Genomic DNA, 14,910 nt, shown 5'->3' with positions numbered 1-14,910 from the left:
TTAAATGGAAAGCCAGAAAACAATAGTGAAATCTGAAAGCTGTCAGTCATTGAAAAGTGACAAGTTGCTTGAAAAACAGATTAGGACCTTAAATTCCAGGTACTTCTAAAAAATGGGGCCACTGAAAAGTACTCGTTAAATTTTTACTAGATTTAACAGGCTAAATCTAAGCAGTTACTGAATAGGTTATTTCAGATGTCTTGGAAATGGGAGGGAAATGAACTAAGCCTTAACCTCATCTCCTGACCTTGCTCAGAATATCACACACTCCAACTCTATCCAACTCTCTGCATCATGACTGACGAGGAATATAAATTCTCTTATTGGAGTTTCTGAAGTTTCTTTTTGTGTATTGAAAGATTCAGACAGACATTTTCTGAGCTCAGATTTTTATGTCCAAGCTTTTCTCGGGTATGGGTTTTTCCAGCTGAGGGTACTCTAAACTGCTATGCCGCTTGCTATATTTAATCTGTGAAGAACACCTCGTCCACATCTATGCTCAAATAAGTACCGAGATAGCCCCCAAAACCAAGAATATGTTTTGTTTATATTATTGGTTTTGGATCTCCTCCATTAGCAAAAATAAATGAGGATTTTATAATGAAATTACTTGACAGTATTCCCAATTGCCAAAAAGTATTAAATGGAGGCAAATAAAAAAATTGTGCATTAAAAAAAATTTATTCAGTAATAGCCAAAGACCCAATTTTCTCCACCACTACACTTCCAAGTTTCTCTTTGACCTTACATTCATTCTCCTTTATCACCTCAAAAGTAAAGCAAAGTTCATTTTAATATAAATGACTGGTAAAATATCTGCATACATTAAAATTAATCTGCATGCCATAATTGGAGCTTTTAAAAAAATTCACATTTATATGAATACATTCACAATGCATGTATACTAAGGTACACGGATGACAATGAGGCCACTGAACAAATCTTCAGGAAGAAAATTTACCTCTTTTCCTCCCTACAGAAGGCATCCTTCTGTGGGCCTAATCCATGCGATTTACAAACTTTATTTGTAAACATTTTTATTTACATTTTTTTACAATTAAAGTAAAAATATTTTTATGTACAAAAAACTTTGTTTTTTGTAAATAAAAAGTTTAATTAAAACACGGCCACGCTCATTTCTTTGTGTATTGTCTGTGATTTCAACTGAGACTACATAGCTTGCAAAACCTTAAATATTGTTTGGTCCTTTACAGAAAGTTTGCCAACCCCTGACCCAAGGCAATGGTCCGTAACCAGGGCTGTTCATCAAAAATCACCTGGGAGGCCGGGCATGGTGGCTCACGCCTGTAATCCCAGCACTTTGGGAGGCCAAGGCGGGCGGATCACGAGGTCAGGAGATCGAGACCATCCTGGCCAACATGGTGAAACCCCCAACCCCGTCTCTACTAAAAATACAAAAATTAGCTGGGTGTGCTGGTGCGTGCCTGTAATCCCAGTTACTCAGGAGGCTGAGGCAGGAGAATGGCTTGAACCAGGGAGATGGAGGTTGCAGTGAGCCAAGATCACACAACTGCACTCCACCCTGGCGACAGAGTGAGACTCCGTCTAAAAAAAAAAAAAAAAAAAAAAAAGGGAACCTTTTTCAAAAGATACCTGTCTGCAGCACAACCCTCACCCCTGCCCCTTTTCTGATTTAGTAGAGTTGGTTAGGTACCACTGCTCTAAGGATTTAGTAGCACCAAGAGTCATCTAGAATCTTCAGCTTCTGTGATTGCAGAAAGCAAAGTGGCAGCATTCTATACAATGTGGGTATTCCATTTTGCCCCTACTGAATGCTAAGTAAGTCACACAATCTACTATAAATAGCACTGGCATTTAATACTTATTTAATATTTTTTGACCACTTCCTCCTCCTTGAAACTCTTCATCTTTGACTTCCATAGTTTCCCTCTCCTGGAGGAACACATTTCAACTCTCATTTTCTATGGAGTCTTCTGACTTCTCATAATTAATTGTGATCCTCTTTCCCAGCTCTCCTGTGTCATTCTTTACATACTTCTAAGGCTAAACCATATTTATTCATGTTTACATTCAAAGTACCTAGCATTGTGCTGGTAGAAAGTGGGCACTCAAGTATTTGATAAACAGATAGGTAAATTCTAAACTCTATATTGTATGGGAACTTGACTAATATAATACCCAAGGAAACAATAAACACAAAACTATACTGAGGGAGCGAAGGCTGAAGAAACATGAAAACTCTCACGTCTGAGGCACACACAGCTCTCTATACTCTCTGGAAAAAAATAACCAACCTGATTTTTCCCTCTAAATTACTCTCCTCCCTTTTCAAACCGCTCAAGTTGCAAACAACACTGAAACACTAATTAACCAAAACAGAGGAATTTTGTGCTACGCCATGACTTCCCTAGTCAATTTATACCTAGCCTGTTATTAAGGCTTCACACTATTATCCAGCTGAAGCCCTTTCTATCTTCAAAGTCCACCAACAATGAGTGCCCACTTATTTATTAGAACACTACTGAGCACAAAGAAGACATCAAGCACCATATTAAGAGTTTTCTATGCATTATCCCCATGTCATGCTAGGCTGGGCAAAGAAAATACAGTCTTACTCTCACAGAGTCGTCAATACAGTGGAGAAGAAAGGCTTGCACATGTGTATCAAATACAATGCATATTGTGTTATGCTGTATGACAGAAACAAAGTGTGAAGTTTGAGCTGGATCTCAAAAACAGAAGTTTTGAGAGGCAGCTAGGAGGAAAAAAGAGCCGCAAGCAGAGGTGAAAATCAGTATGTGCACCGCAATGGGGTCAGAGACAGGATGCCTGGAAAACCCAGAGGAGAGAGAATGAGATAAGGATGGAAAAGTGGGTTAAGACAAGACTTCTGAATGGCAGGCTGAGGCCTCTGGACATTATATTGTATGCAGTAAGACATCATGAAAGGTTTCCAGTTAGGGAGTGGCATTAGCTTTTAAAAGCAGACATCAGGTAACTATCAGTAGTATGCTGGAAGGGTGGGAGGAGCAAGACTGGACATAGGGTAGCATTAAGAAAGAAAAGGCAGACATCCCACAAATAGGACTGACATGACTGATATGGAAGAAGGAAGAGTTGATGGTAAAGGATTCAGAAACAGAATCAGGTTTGGGGAGGGGCGGGTGATGAACTGGTTTAGACAGGTTGAGTTTAACATACCCGCAGGACATCCATGTAGAGTAGACAAATGTGCTGCCATCATTATACTTCATTCTTCACAGTGACTATTGTATATCACCTGTCTCCTGAAAAATCCTGCTTTTACCCTTCCCCATCCCTTCCTATCTGAGTTGAAATTCCTCTCTAATGTTGGAAGACCCTGCAATCATCCCACCTTACTCAACTGGGGTGGGTCTCAAAGACCTATTCTGGTATGGCTAACCTATTAATATTTCCTAGACTCATTCCATTTTTTTAACCTTACCAGCTCTAGGAAGCAGTCTGAACTATCTCAATAGGTAAGACTCCTCCCAGACAGAAGACACCCTGTTCTTTAAAATGCTAAGTACTCCACTGGTACTGAGTAAATAACAAAAGTGAAGACTACGTGGAAATCGTCTTTTTATTTTTCAGAGGCTACAAATATATGTGGAGGGTAATATCACAATATTCTTACATAGGATGTGTATAGGGTTTTTGTCCTAAAAATTAACAAGATATTACTACTTAATAGAACATATTAATAGGAGTCTGATTATGTCCTAAATTCAGTACTATTTCCATCTTTATTAGAAAACTGCTAAGCTGTAATCATTGTTTCTTTAAATGCGATTTTGGAGTGTAGCTTAAAAGACAGTCTAGCGTAACCTGGTGATTAGGAGTTCTGGCTTGGGAGTCAACTGACCCTGGATTCAAATCCCAGCTCTGCCACTTACTAGCTACAGTCAGGTTACTTAACTCATCTGAGCCTCAATTTCCTCACATGTAAGATGATAATACTTCCCTATCTCACAACATGATTATAAGCATTAAAAAGGATCATATAATTAAAAAACTTAGAACAGTCCCTAGCACACGTTAAGTGTCTAACAAATGTTAGCTATTTCTACTACTAGAAAAAGCAGGAAAACTGTTCAGAGGATTTCATAAGACATGAGTAAAATTTAGTTTGAAAAAAGGGAACGTTTAGGAGTGACCTGAGGACAGTCATCAAGTATATGAAGGGTTTTTTATAAGGAAAAAAAAAAACCCCAAATATTTATTTAATGGAAGGAGACAGATCTAAAATGGCTTTAAATTAAGAGAAATACTTAATTTATACAGAAGGATGAATTTCTCAACTCTGAAGAGTGTTATATATTACTAGTCTTGTTTCAGGTTACTTGGGTAGAATCACAATTTTTTTTTTTTTTTTTTTTTTTTTTGAGACGGAGTCTCGCTCTGTCGCCCAGGCTGGAGTGCAGTGGCCGGATCTCAGCTCACTGCAAGCTCCGCCTCCCGGGTTTACGCCATTCTCCTGCCTCAGCCTCCGGAGTAGCTGGGACTACAGGCGCCCGCCACCTCGCCCGGCTAGATTTTTGTATTTTTTTAGTAGAGACGGGGTTTCACCGTGTTAGCCAGGATGCTCTCGATCTCCTGACCTCGTGATCCGCCCGTCTCGGCCTCCCAAAGTGCTGGGATTACAGGCTTGAGCCACCGCGCCCGGCCAATCACAATTTTTTGATATATTTAAGAACAGGGCAAAATTTTTTTTTTTTTTTAAAGAGAGGACTTCACTCTATCACCCAGGCTAGATGGACATAGTGGCACAATCATAGCTCACCACAGCCTTGAACTCCTGAGCTTATGCAATCCTCCCACCTCAGCCTCTTGAGTAGCTAGGTCTACAGGAATACACATTTCAAAATTTTTATATTTTTTTGTAGAGATAGTGGTCTCGCTTTGTTGTGGAAGCTGGCCTTCAACTCCTGGCCTCAAGCAATCCTCCCAGTCGGCCTCCCAAAGCACTGGGATTACACGTGTCAGCCAGTCCTCAGGCCAAAGATCTTATCTTGAGTGGCTTGTAAAAAATCTTGCATAGGGGTAAGAAAGGTGAACTAAATGGCCTTCTGAACTCTTTCTCTTCTTGTAATCTGTGATATAATCTGACACCGGTACCAATTAGAATAACAGCTATCTGCAGAGGCAGGCGGATCACCTGAGGGCAGGAGTTTGAGATCGGCCTGCCCAACATGGTGAAACCCTGTCTCTTCTAAGAATACAAAAAATTAGCTGGGCATGGTGGTAGGCGCCTATAATCGCAGCCACTTGGGAGGCTGAGGCAGGGGAATTGCTTGAACCTGGGAGGTGGAGTTGCAGTTAGCTGAGATCACGTCACTGCATTCCAGCCTGGGCAACAAGAGTGAAACTCCATCAAAAAAAAAAAAAAGCTATCCAATGTAGATACCCTTAGTAATCTCACCAGCTAGCTTTATCCAGAAACAATAAATTCTTCAAATATCCTTCTCTCAAGTATCTCCTTAAACAAATTCAAAAAAGCAGTGATAACTCATAATTTTACTTGGAAATTTGCATTTCTTGGCTAGATGACTGGAGAGTAAGAATAGATGGTACAGATGTGGTATCTCCATATGGCTTCAGTAGAAACTGGAAATCATACTGGAAAAATATATATCTGTCTAAACTGCAAAAACAGGGCATCAAATCATAAAAGCCTTAGTACTCTGGCAAATTTTTCCTGGTCCATCTTGGTGCTATATAATTAAAGATGGTGTCAAGGAGATGAAAATGTTCATGCAGAATGGCTTTCCTCCTTTGATCCTTGTGGCTGACACGAACCTTGGAAAATTGCTTGTGGCAGCAAGAACATAAAAACCAAACACACGCACCTCCTGCTCTACTGAGCCCTCTCATCCTCAACTCTGACCCACCTGGCTGCTGATACATACACTTTAATCTCAAGCCCTAGCCTCCTTATCTCTGTTCTTTTCTTTGGGGCAAGCGAACAACTTTGGAGTCAACACCAGGTACAGACTGAAATTTGTCTTGAAAGCACAGAGGGGTCAGTACTCCAGTTTTCGATGATTTTCGATGAGTGTTCATGACTTACTTTTCACCTAGAAATCCAGATGAATAGGAGCCAGAGCAAACAGGCTCACAGGCTCACGGGATAAAATGCCTTAAAAAGTCAATTAGGGGCCGGGCATGGTGGCGCATGCCTGTAATCCCAGCACTTTGGGAGACCGAGGCGGGTGGATCACCTGAGGTCAGGAGTTCGCGACCAGCCTGACTAACATGGTGAAATCCCGTCTCTACTAAATACATAAAAATTAGCCGGGCATGGTGGCGCATGCCTGTAATCCAAGCTACTTGGGAGGCTGAGACAGAAGAATCGCTTGTACGTAGGAGGTGGAGGTTGCAGTGAGCCAAGATCGTGCCATTGCACTCCAGCCTGGGCAACAAGAGCAAAACTCCGTCTCAAAAAAAAAAAAAAAAAAGTCAATCAGGGAAGCTGATTACCTAGTTTATACTAGTTTATATGTACTTTATCTAGTTACATAAAGCTTTTCACTCTTTTTTTCCCCCTCCTATTGATTGATAGCCCTTTTATTGCTTAGACAAATTGACACAGGGAATAGTAGAGAATAAAACTTAAATCTAGAATTTTGGTTACCTGATAGCACATCATGTAAAAATGATATAATGAAAGAAGCAAAACTGAAGGCTAAAAGGAGTTTCAAAAATTATTTCAAACCTAAACGTATAAATGTTACACTCCTATCCCCTATATAAGTTGTTTAAACTGTGACATTCTAAGGAAAGGAAATGGAGCAAAAGTTCTTCCCTTCTGCCACTATTCCTCAGTGCTCACGCCTGTAATCTCAGCACTTTGGGAGGCCGAGGCGGAGAGATGGTCTGAAGTCAGTTTAAGACCAGCATGGCCAATGTTGCGACACCCTCTCTCTATTAAAAATAAAAAACATTTTAAAAATTAGCCAGGCATGGTGACACACACCTGTAGTCCCAGCTACTCGGGAGGCTGAGGCAGGAGAATTGCTTGAACACAGTGGAGGGTGCAGTGAGCCGAGATTGCACCACTGCACTCCAGCCTGGGCAACAGAGCAAGACTCCATCTCAAAAACAAAAACAAACAAAAACAATAACTGTAAGTGGTGGCTACTATTTACCAAGTCCTAATCATGTGCCCAGCACCACCTTAAATCCTATATACTTCCTCTTTTAATTCTGGCAATAATTCTGGGAGGCAAGTACTGTCATTATCTATCCCCTTTTGCAGGTGAGGAAAACATGGCCTGGAGAAGTAAATAACTTACTCAGGATCACTTAGCTAGTAAATGACAGAGCTGGGATTCAAACTCAAATCTGTTACTAAAGCTTGTGTTCTCAATTCCCAGTATTGTTCCATTCCCTAGATCGAGGAACAAGTTTCATTATTTATAACACACTACACTTGGGGAAAAAATTATCTCCCTACACTATAACACTAAAAATTAATCAAAATAATTTATAATAGTAAAACCCATACAAAGTTCTGATGCTTCAACAAATAGGTCCAAATAAATTAAATCTCCATTGAACTTAGCAATATTGACAGATGTGTGTTGTTGCTTCACATAACACGTAACAGTAGGCGTTGCATTTGTTAATAATGTTTCAACATTAGGGACCAAAACTGCTTTTGTTCTGACTATAGGAGCTGTGTCAAGCGACAAAACGCTAACGAGTCAAGATACAGAAATATTTTCCAGGGATATTCATAATGTCAAGCAATAAATAAAGGGGTAATAAGGTTTACAGCACAATCACTTTCAAGTAAGTATCATTCTTTTTTATATCTGCATTTGTTTTAAGGACTAGGAAATAAAAACATAGTGCTATAGTTCTCAGAAATCAGCACAGTAACATGAAGAAACCTAAAACCATCAAATAAAACTCACATTTAAAAAACAGGGCTTTCTAGGCTGGGCGCGGAGGCTCACGCCTGTAATCCCAGCACTTTGGGAGGCCGAAGTGGGCAAATCACCTAAGGTCTGCAGTTCAAGACCAGCCTGACCAACATGGTGAAACACTGTCTCTACTAAAAATACAAAATTCGCCAGACATGGTGGCGCATGCCTGTAATCCCAGCTGCCTGGAAGGCTGAGCCAGGAGAATCACTTGAACCCAGGAGGCAGAGGTTGCCATGAGCCGAGACTGCGCCACTGCATTCCAGCCTAGGCAACAAGAGTGAAACTGTCTCAAAAAAAAAGAAAGAAAAAGGAAAAACAAAACAAAACAGAGCTTTCTATTACTATCTACATTTTTTAGGATGGGGAAGATAAACATTTTCACAGTTAAGGTCTCACTACAACAGAAATGGTCTGACCTCTGAATTCTCATTTGTACTAACACTGATACTAGGATTTGAGACTATCCTAAAGCAAATCTCAAATGTCATCTTTGAACCCATATTTCTTCACATTGCTTTTTATGTAAAACTATTAATAGAAGACTACTTTTCAAAACATATCATTCCTGATCATCAAAACGATAGCCCCCCCCTTCCCATTACCATTCCATCCAAAAACTACCATCTCAGAGTCTTTGTGAAATAAGAGGTTATGTAGTAACTACAAACACAGTTATATGTTTGGCAAAACCTATCTTTTAAACAATGAAACTGGAGAGCAAAGCTATTAAAGGTACATTTATGGATGTAATTTTAATAAAGGGTTCAAATGAGAAAAATAAAAATAAATCTTCCCATTCATTGTTTCAAAGTAAACCATATGTGTCATAAGTACCAACTGAGATGACACTACTATTCCAATAGAGCAATGTAATATCTTACTAATATGGTTATTGGTAGTGAAGACTACAGGAACATTAACACAGCTTCAGAAAAGCTCCTGTGAAATTCACTGAAAGTTATCCAAAGTCATAAATGTTGTGTTATACAGCTGAACTACAATAAAATACTTCATTCAGCAAGAGCTAACACTTTCCTGTTGAGAGGCTACTGTCATCTTCATTTGTAATGACCATAATAACTTTATGATGGAGATGAAAACATATCAGAATTATGAAAAATAAACTTGAATGAAGACTTTAACACAAAATATACTCGAATTAACCAAACTGCTTGTTTTCTAAGTAAACAGCCTCCAAAAAGATTTTAATTCTCTTTGAAAAGTAAAAAAAAATTGAATAGTATAAATATTGACTCATTCCTTTTTGTTGAGTGGTAAATAAGATAAACCCGGCCTTGGATTTTGCTGGCTCAGAAAAAAAAAAAAAAAAAAAAGCCTGCAATTTAAAATTATACTCAGTTAATAATGCAATACACTCTAACATAAGCAATTTCCTCTTTAATGAGTTTAAATAATTTTTATTCTCAAGAGGCAGAAATAACAACTTACCAGCTTCGTGCCTCTTTTAATTTCCTTTTGGACATCTTCAATAGAAAATCCACCAAGACTTTCATTATCAGAGTGTGATGATACCAGAGCAGATGAAAAGAGCTATAAATTACATTTAAAAAAAAATAAGGTTCACATATAAATTAATTACAGTAAAACAGTAAATAAGATGTTAAATTTAAATGGTAATTTTCTAGTAAAAATGGCATAGCATTAGTGATAAACCATTTCTTAAAATTTAACTGAGTTTTCTTTGGTTTTTGTTTTTTTTTTTAGTATTCAGGAACATTCATGTGTTATTAAGATTCTCATGAATCGGTTCAAGGTCTCTGTTGCTGCCGGTATACTTACCATGCACTTATGGTGCGCTGCCACCTTCTGGTTTTCAGATATTAATAACTGTCCACATTCCTTGTCTCTATTTGACTTACAAAAGCCACATTTGCGCTGTCTTGTAGGCCCTTTTTTCTGTTCAACTGAGCTTGACATGATTTTTAAATTGCCTTTAGAATGCCACTTTAAGCCTCAAGAAATGCTACAGAGAATAAGAAGGGCGACAATGTTAATTTTATTTTAAAATCAGTTTATACATATTCATTAAAGCTGTTAAAAATTTGACCTAGGTTTTAATATACACATTTTAAAATATTTATTTAGTATAGACAAATTAAGCCCCTTGAAGCCCCAAGAAATGCTACAGAGAATAAGAAAGGTAACAAAGTTCATTTCGTTTTAAAATCAGTTTATACATATTCAAGTAAGTTGTTTAATGTTTGACCTAGGTTTTAATACATACATTTTTAAACGGTTATTTAGTATACATAAATTAACATTAAAATCTAAGGTGCCTCCATAATCAATACAGATAGACAGACAGACAGCTAAATGAAGTTTAGAGTAACTGAGAAAAATCAAACCGCTCCCAAATTGGAGGCTATGTGAAATAACTGACACTATTTCTGTGCAGATAAAAATGTACAATGTATAATATTAAATTATCACCTGCTGGCATAATTAATGTAAAATATTTTTCATGTGTAGCTAGGTGCCCTTTCAAGGAGATAAAGAATTATACCTCTTAAGAACAGGGCAAAAGCTACTAAGGAAACTTCAGAATACTCCGTGGGAACAGAATTCTACAACTGAACAATTTCTCGAAGTTCACATATTGATAAAACAATAAAAGTAAAATGAATTTACCTAACTACGACTTTGATGCACTTTAAAAATTATTTCTGAGTTAAAAAAAAATCAGGTATATGTCTTTAATAAATTAATTTTTGCTATTCTATTCCATTTTCAAGTAAATAAAAAGTTAAGCTTCTAACAGTCTATTTAAAAATGCAAACTTTAAGACCCAATTATTTATAAAACAACCATATTATATGACTGTAAGATTTACTCCAAGCCTGCTTATAAATTAAAGTCACAAACTGATAGTGGTCTTCTAAATGTAGTAACTTCCATACTTAAATTAGTAATATTGTGTAAAGGAAGAAATTTTTTTCTCAATGAGCCTTAAATTTGGTCACATTATAATTATAGGTAGTACAGGGTAGTCAAAAAAAAAGGGAAGGAAAGCTGTAACATGAAAGGTTTCAGATTTAGATCATCAATCTTAATATGGATTCCTCAGAAGAAATTTAAAACCAGTTACTTGATTTGTATAGTTTTCCCAAATCAACAGGACTAAGCAGTTCAAGATCCAGGTTGCCACAACACACATCACAATCAAGAAAAATCTCAAACTTTTGTCTTAAAATTAATTTACTAAATTCTTTCCATTTGTCTATATATTTGAACAGTTTCATAATACTATGTTAAAAAAATTTTCTAACACTACATTGCAGCTTTCCGAGAAGCATTAGTTCACCAACAAGAACAGTAGCAGCTGTATGCTAGGAAGGTAATATCTACAAACTATTCAGTGCTTTTCAATATAAAATTCAGATACTTAATCAAAATCTAATCTGAAGCTACAAAGAAAACATGTCTTCTCATCCATTTATGTCTAGAATTTTCTTTTTAACACAACTTCAAAGGCCATGACAGTCTCTGCTTTGATAGGTTTAACAAACTCTTAATGCTATCTATAATTTTAAATATCTCAGTCTTCCAAATGGCAACGGATACTTTACCATAGTACTGTATTCATAGCACTGGCTATAAACCGTGAAACTGATTGAAAACAGGCAGCAAATACTTTTAGGATTAAAGAAAAAAAAAAAAAAAGGACATAACAGAGAAACAAAAGAAACAAAAGGGAAGTGTGTTTGCATTTGCTCAGGCAAGTATGTGTTCGGTTGCTTTATCAAGAATATAGCTGCCCAAATTTTTAGAATCAACTATGCAAAATACCAAAATCCATAAACAGCATCAGAATTTGCTATTATATTTGAGTTCTAAATTAGTTTCTTTACTACTATGCAATGAATAGTAGGCACTCTGAAATCACCATAATAATGTATTCAGCATTACTCCCGGTCATCCTGGCCAGCTGAAAGGATGGCACAGTATAAATCAAATCCGGTACAGACATCTTCAATGTGTAATTTCCATACAATCCTAGCACTGGCTATAAAACTGGCTTAAGATAAAGAAAATTTCTAGAATGGAAAAAATCACTTCGTATTCTTAAAATTAATTCCGAAATGGCATCCCCAAAATCCTATCTATATTGAATTCTGCCTCTTCCAATTTATAAACAGGCTAATTTCTCATCCTAATTTTGAGAACCTGCTTTTCTAGATATCAAACACCCCAAAATCTAAAAGAGAAAAAAGGTACACTTTATTTTGCATTCAAAAATATTCTAGTGTATTTTTTCTGTAATCAGTTTAAATTTAATTTGTAAAGTAACAAGAGTCACAAAAAAAGTGCACCAAACCAATTAAAAACTTTCCCCAATGTGCAATTACTAAATGGATTTTTCCACTAAAATTCAAATAATACATCTGTGCATATCTTGGTAATTTTTTTAGTCTCCTTGTAAAACATGAAGTGGAGAACATCATGGAAACAATGACTCCTAGCAAAAAATGTCTTTATCATAAAAGTACAGATTTTTATCTAATGTTGTCACATTTGTGGTCTCTACTTAAGTAGAATAAGGGCATTCCAAGGACCAATACTAAGGGGTTCATAATGATCCACAGCTATATGGCATTTTAATTTTAGTCTAAAAGGTTTTTCAGGCCATGCGGAGATCAAAGTTTGATGCTTTCACGCAACAATGAAGCCTTTTCTTTAAAAGAAACATCGCATTATGGAAAACACTACAAAGCAGAAATAGAGAGGCAACAATAACGGCGTGTAATACATAATTTAAATGCCTGGAAAAAAAACAAAAACTAGATTAGTTAAGCTTAAGCAATCAATGCATTTCTGATTTTCCAAGATGCTGCGAAGCACCAAGGTAGAAATAACCTGAAACATCAGAGAGAGCATTCAAGAACCAACTCCAGAGCTCATTCAATGCCTGGTATCTGAAAAAGCATGTTCACAGAAAAACAAACAAAACAACAAAAACTGCAGTTCCGGAAGATTAAAACATTCCACGCGACAGCAAGTTGAAATATACAAATCAAAATAGATAACAAACGTGATTCCCCAAAGAAGCAGTATTTCTAACAGGAAAGTTACAGTGGACAGAAATAAACGAATAAGATATACCGGAAGGGCACCTGAATTTGGTTGCACGATATTATTACATGCTTCGCACTGCTTTTTGCGGTTATTCAAAAGGAAACTAAAGGAATTTTCCAGTTGTTTCAAACCCAAGGGTAGAGAAATAATTTGAACAGTATAAATAAGACCTGACATTACGTAGTAAGGCGATGAAAATAAAAGGTTTTCTAAAAACAAAAGATTTTCTAACTTCCACGCAGAATACCAAAATGAATAGAAATTGGAAAAGAATACCGTGGTGTTCATCCATATAATGAAAGACGGTACACATAAAGTACCGGATCCTCTCCGTTATTTATTCCCCCAATACACACTAGACTCCAAGATCTCCCTCTAATCAAGCGCTAAAGTCACAAAACTATCTTCCTCTAAAACACTTCAGCAGGTTCCTTTCCGTCGTAAAGTCAGGGTCCCCTAAACGTCCTTTTCCAATGCTCCCGAATCCAGGAAAATATCATCCTACCACTTTCTTTATGCCCCCTCCCCCAAGAGTTAGCCCTCTCACAGTCTTCGTTGTAAGCTTCCCCTTATACCCCAGTTTCACCCCTAATTCCCCCCACCCCGGAGTTTTTCCTCGTTCCGTAAGGCTAGCTCTTTTGCCATCCTAACAATTCTTCCTCTTCCTCTTCCCAAACTGGGAGTCTCCCTCCTTCCCAAATATGTTCTAAGCAATGGCAAAAACTAAAAATTCCCAGTTTTTTCCCTCCTCAAATGTTGCGCCCCCTCCCCCGAAGTCTAGGCGTAAGCCTAACCTCTCCTTCTGCACCTCCAAGGCACTTTCTCAGCAGCCTCTCCGCCAAGCGTCTACAATGAGCGGCGCTTCTGGGGTCCCTGACAATAAAGCGAGACCACCAAGAGTCCCCTTTAACAACGGGCAGGGGCGGCGGCCTGGCCACCGCCATCCTCCTTGTCTTCTCCCGCCGGGCAGAGAATGGGGGGCCCCAGGGTTCCGTGGGGACTCACCGGCAGGGCCCAGAGGCGGACGGCAGGAGAGAAGCGCCAATGAGGGTAAAGAGAAAGAAGTCGGTCTCGGTTCTCCGGCAGTGCCTGAGAGCGGGGCTCTGTCGCCGGAGGTTGTTTCCTTTCATTCGAGGAGAGACGGGCTCGCGGAGCGCCCTTACGTCGCCCCCCTCGCACGCACACGACCCACAGAGCGTTGATACGTCCCGAGCGCGCCGCGGGCCCTGATTGGCCGCAGAGAGGGGGCAGCTGAAGCCGCAGAGACACAGCGCATGTGCAGAAACCACCCCCTGTACGGCTCGAGGCGGCAGGCCCCGCCTCCTGTTCGCGCGCGGACCTTCTATTCTCCGCTCCGCCGCTCCGCCAAGTGTTTGGGGGCAGGATCCGAGGAGATAAAGAGATTCAAAGATATCGCTGTGGGTTGGGCGGAGAAGGGGCAGGGTTGGGACTGGAAACCGTTGGACAGGGGCCCTGGGTAACCAGTTCACAACAGTGATTCATGTAGACAGGCCTTATCCCTTGCACTTGTTCACCGAGGCCTTTTCACATCCATTATTTCATTGTACTCTCGTGGCATCTCTTTCAGGTCCTCCGTTCATTTTATTGCCAGGAAAGACTGAGAAGCTCGTAGTCAAGTCAGCCTGCCAGCATTTCAATCCTTGGGCGAATCGTTTTAACCTTTATACCTTTTTTTTTTTTTTTTTTTTGGTCTTTAAAATGGTGATAAAAATAGTGCCTCACGGGTTTGTGGTAAGGAAGAAATGAAATAATGCAACTAAAGCATGTTATTAGCATCCCTGGCATATAACAGACTCTCCATAAATGCTGGGATTATCATAATCAGAAATGATAAGGTGATTTTCTTTATAATCTACACATG

General features: G+C 38.6%; 1 protein-coding gene across 3 annotated transcripts in view; it reads right to left on the bottom strand.

Annotated features, from left to right (window-relative positions):
- Nucleotides 1-14,218, bottom strand: part of PHF6 (PHD finger protein 6) — a 55,593-nt gene extending 41,375 nt beyond the window's left edge. For 2 of the 3 annotated variants that reach the window (XM_030934433.1, XM_030934434.1), the window contains exons 1-3: nt 14,034-14,208; nt 9,735-9,918; nt 9,384-9,485 (exon numbers count right to left, since the gene is read on the bottom strand). In XM_030934433.1, the coding sequence (XP_030790293.1) occupies nt 9,384-9,485; nt 9,735-9,872 (240 nt within the window). In that variant the 5' untranslated portion in view covers nt 9,873-9,918; nt 14,034-14,208. Of the gene's footprint in view, nt 1-9,383; nt 9,486-9,734; nt 9,919-14,033 lie in introns of all 3 variants that reach the window. The other variant, XM_010371670.2, reaches the window with a different exon arrangement.
- Nucleotides 14,219-14,910: the final 692 nt, after the last annotated feature.

This window comes from Rhinopithecus roxellana, chromosome 7, assembly GCF_007565055.1.
Source record: "Rhinopithecus roxellana isolate Shanxi Qingling chromosome 7, ASM756505v1, whole genome shotgun sequence".
Classification (NCBI taxonomy): domain Eukaryota; kingdom Metazoa; phylum Chordata; class Mammalia; order Primates; family Cercopithecidae; genus Rhinopithecus; species Rhinopithecus roxellana.
Note: the sequence above shows the minus strand (reverse complement) of the source record. Positions and strands in the feature narration are given on the sequence as shown.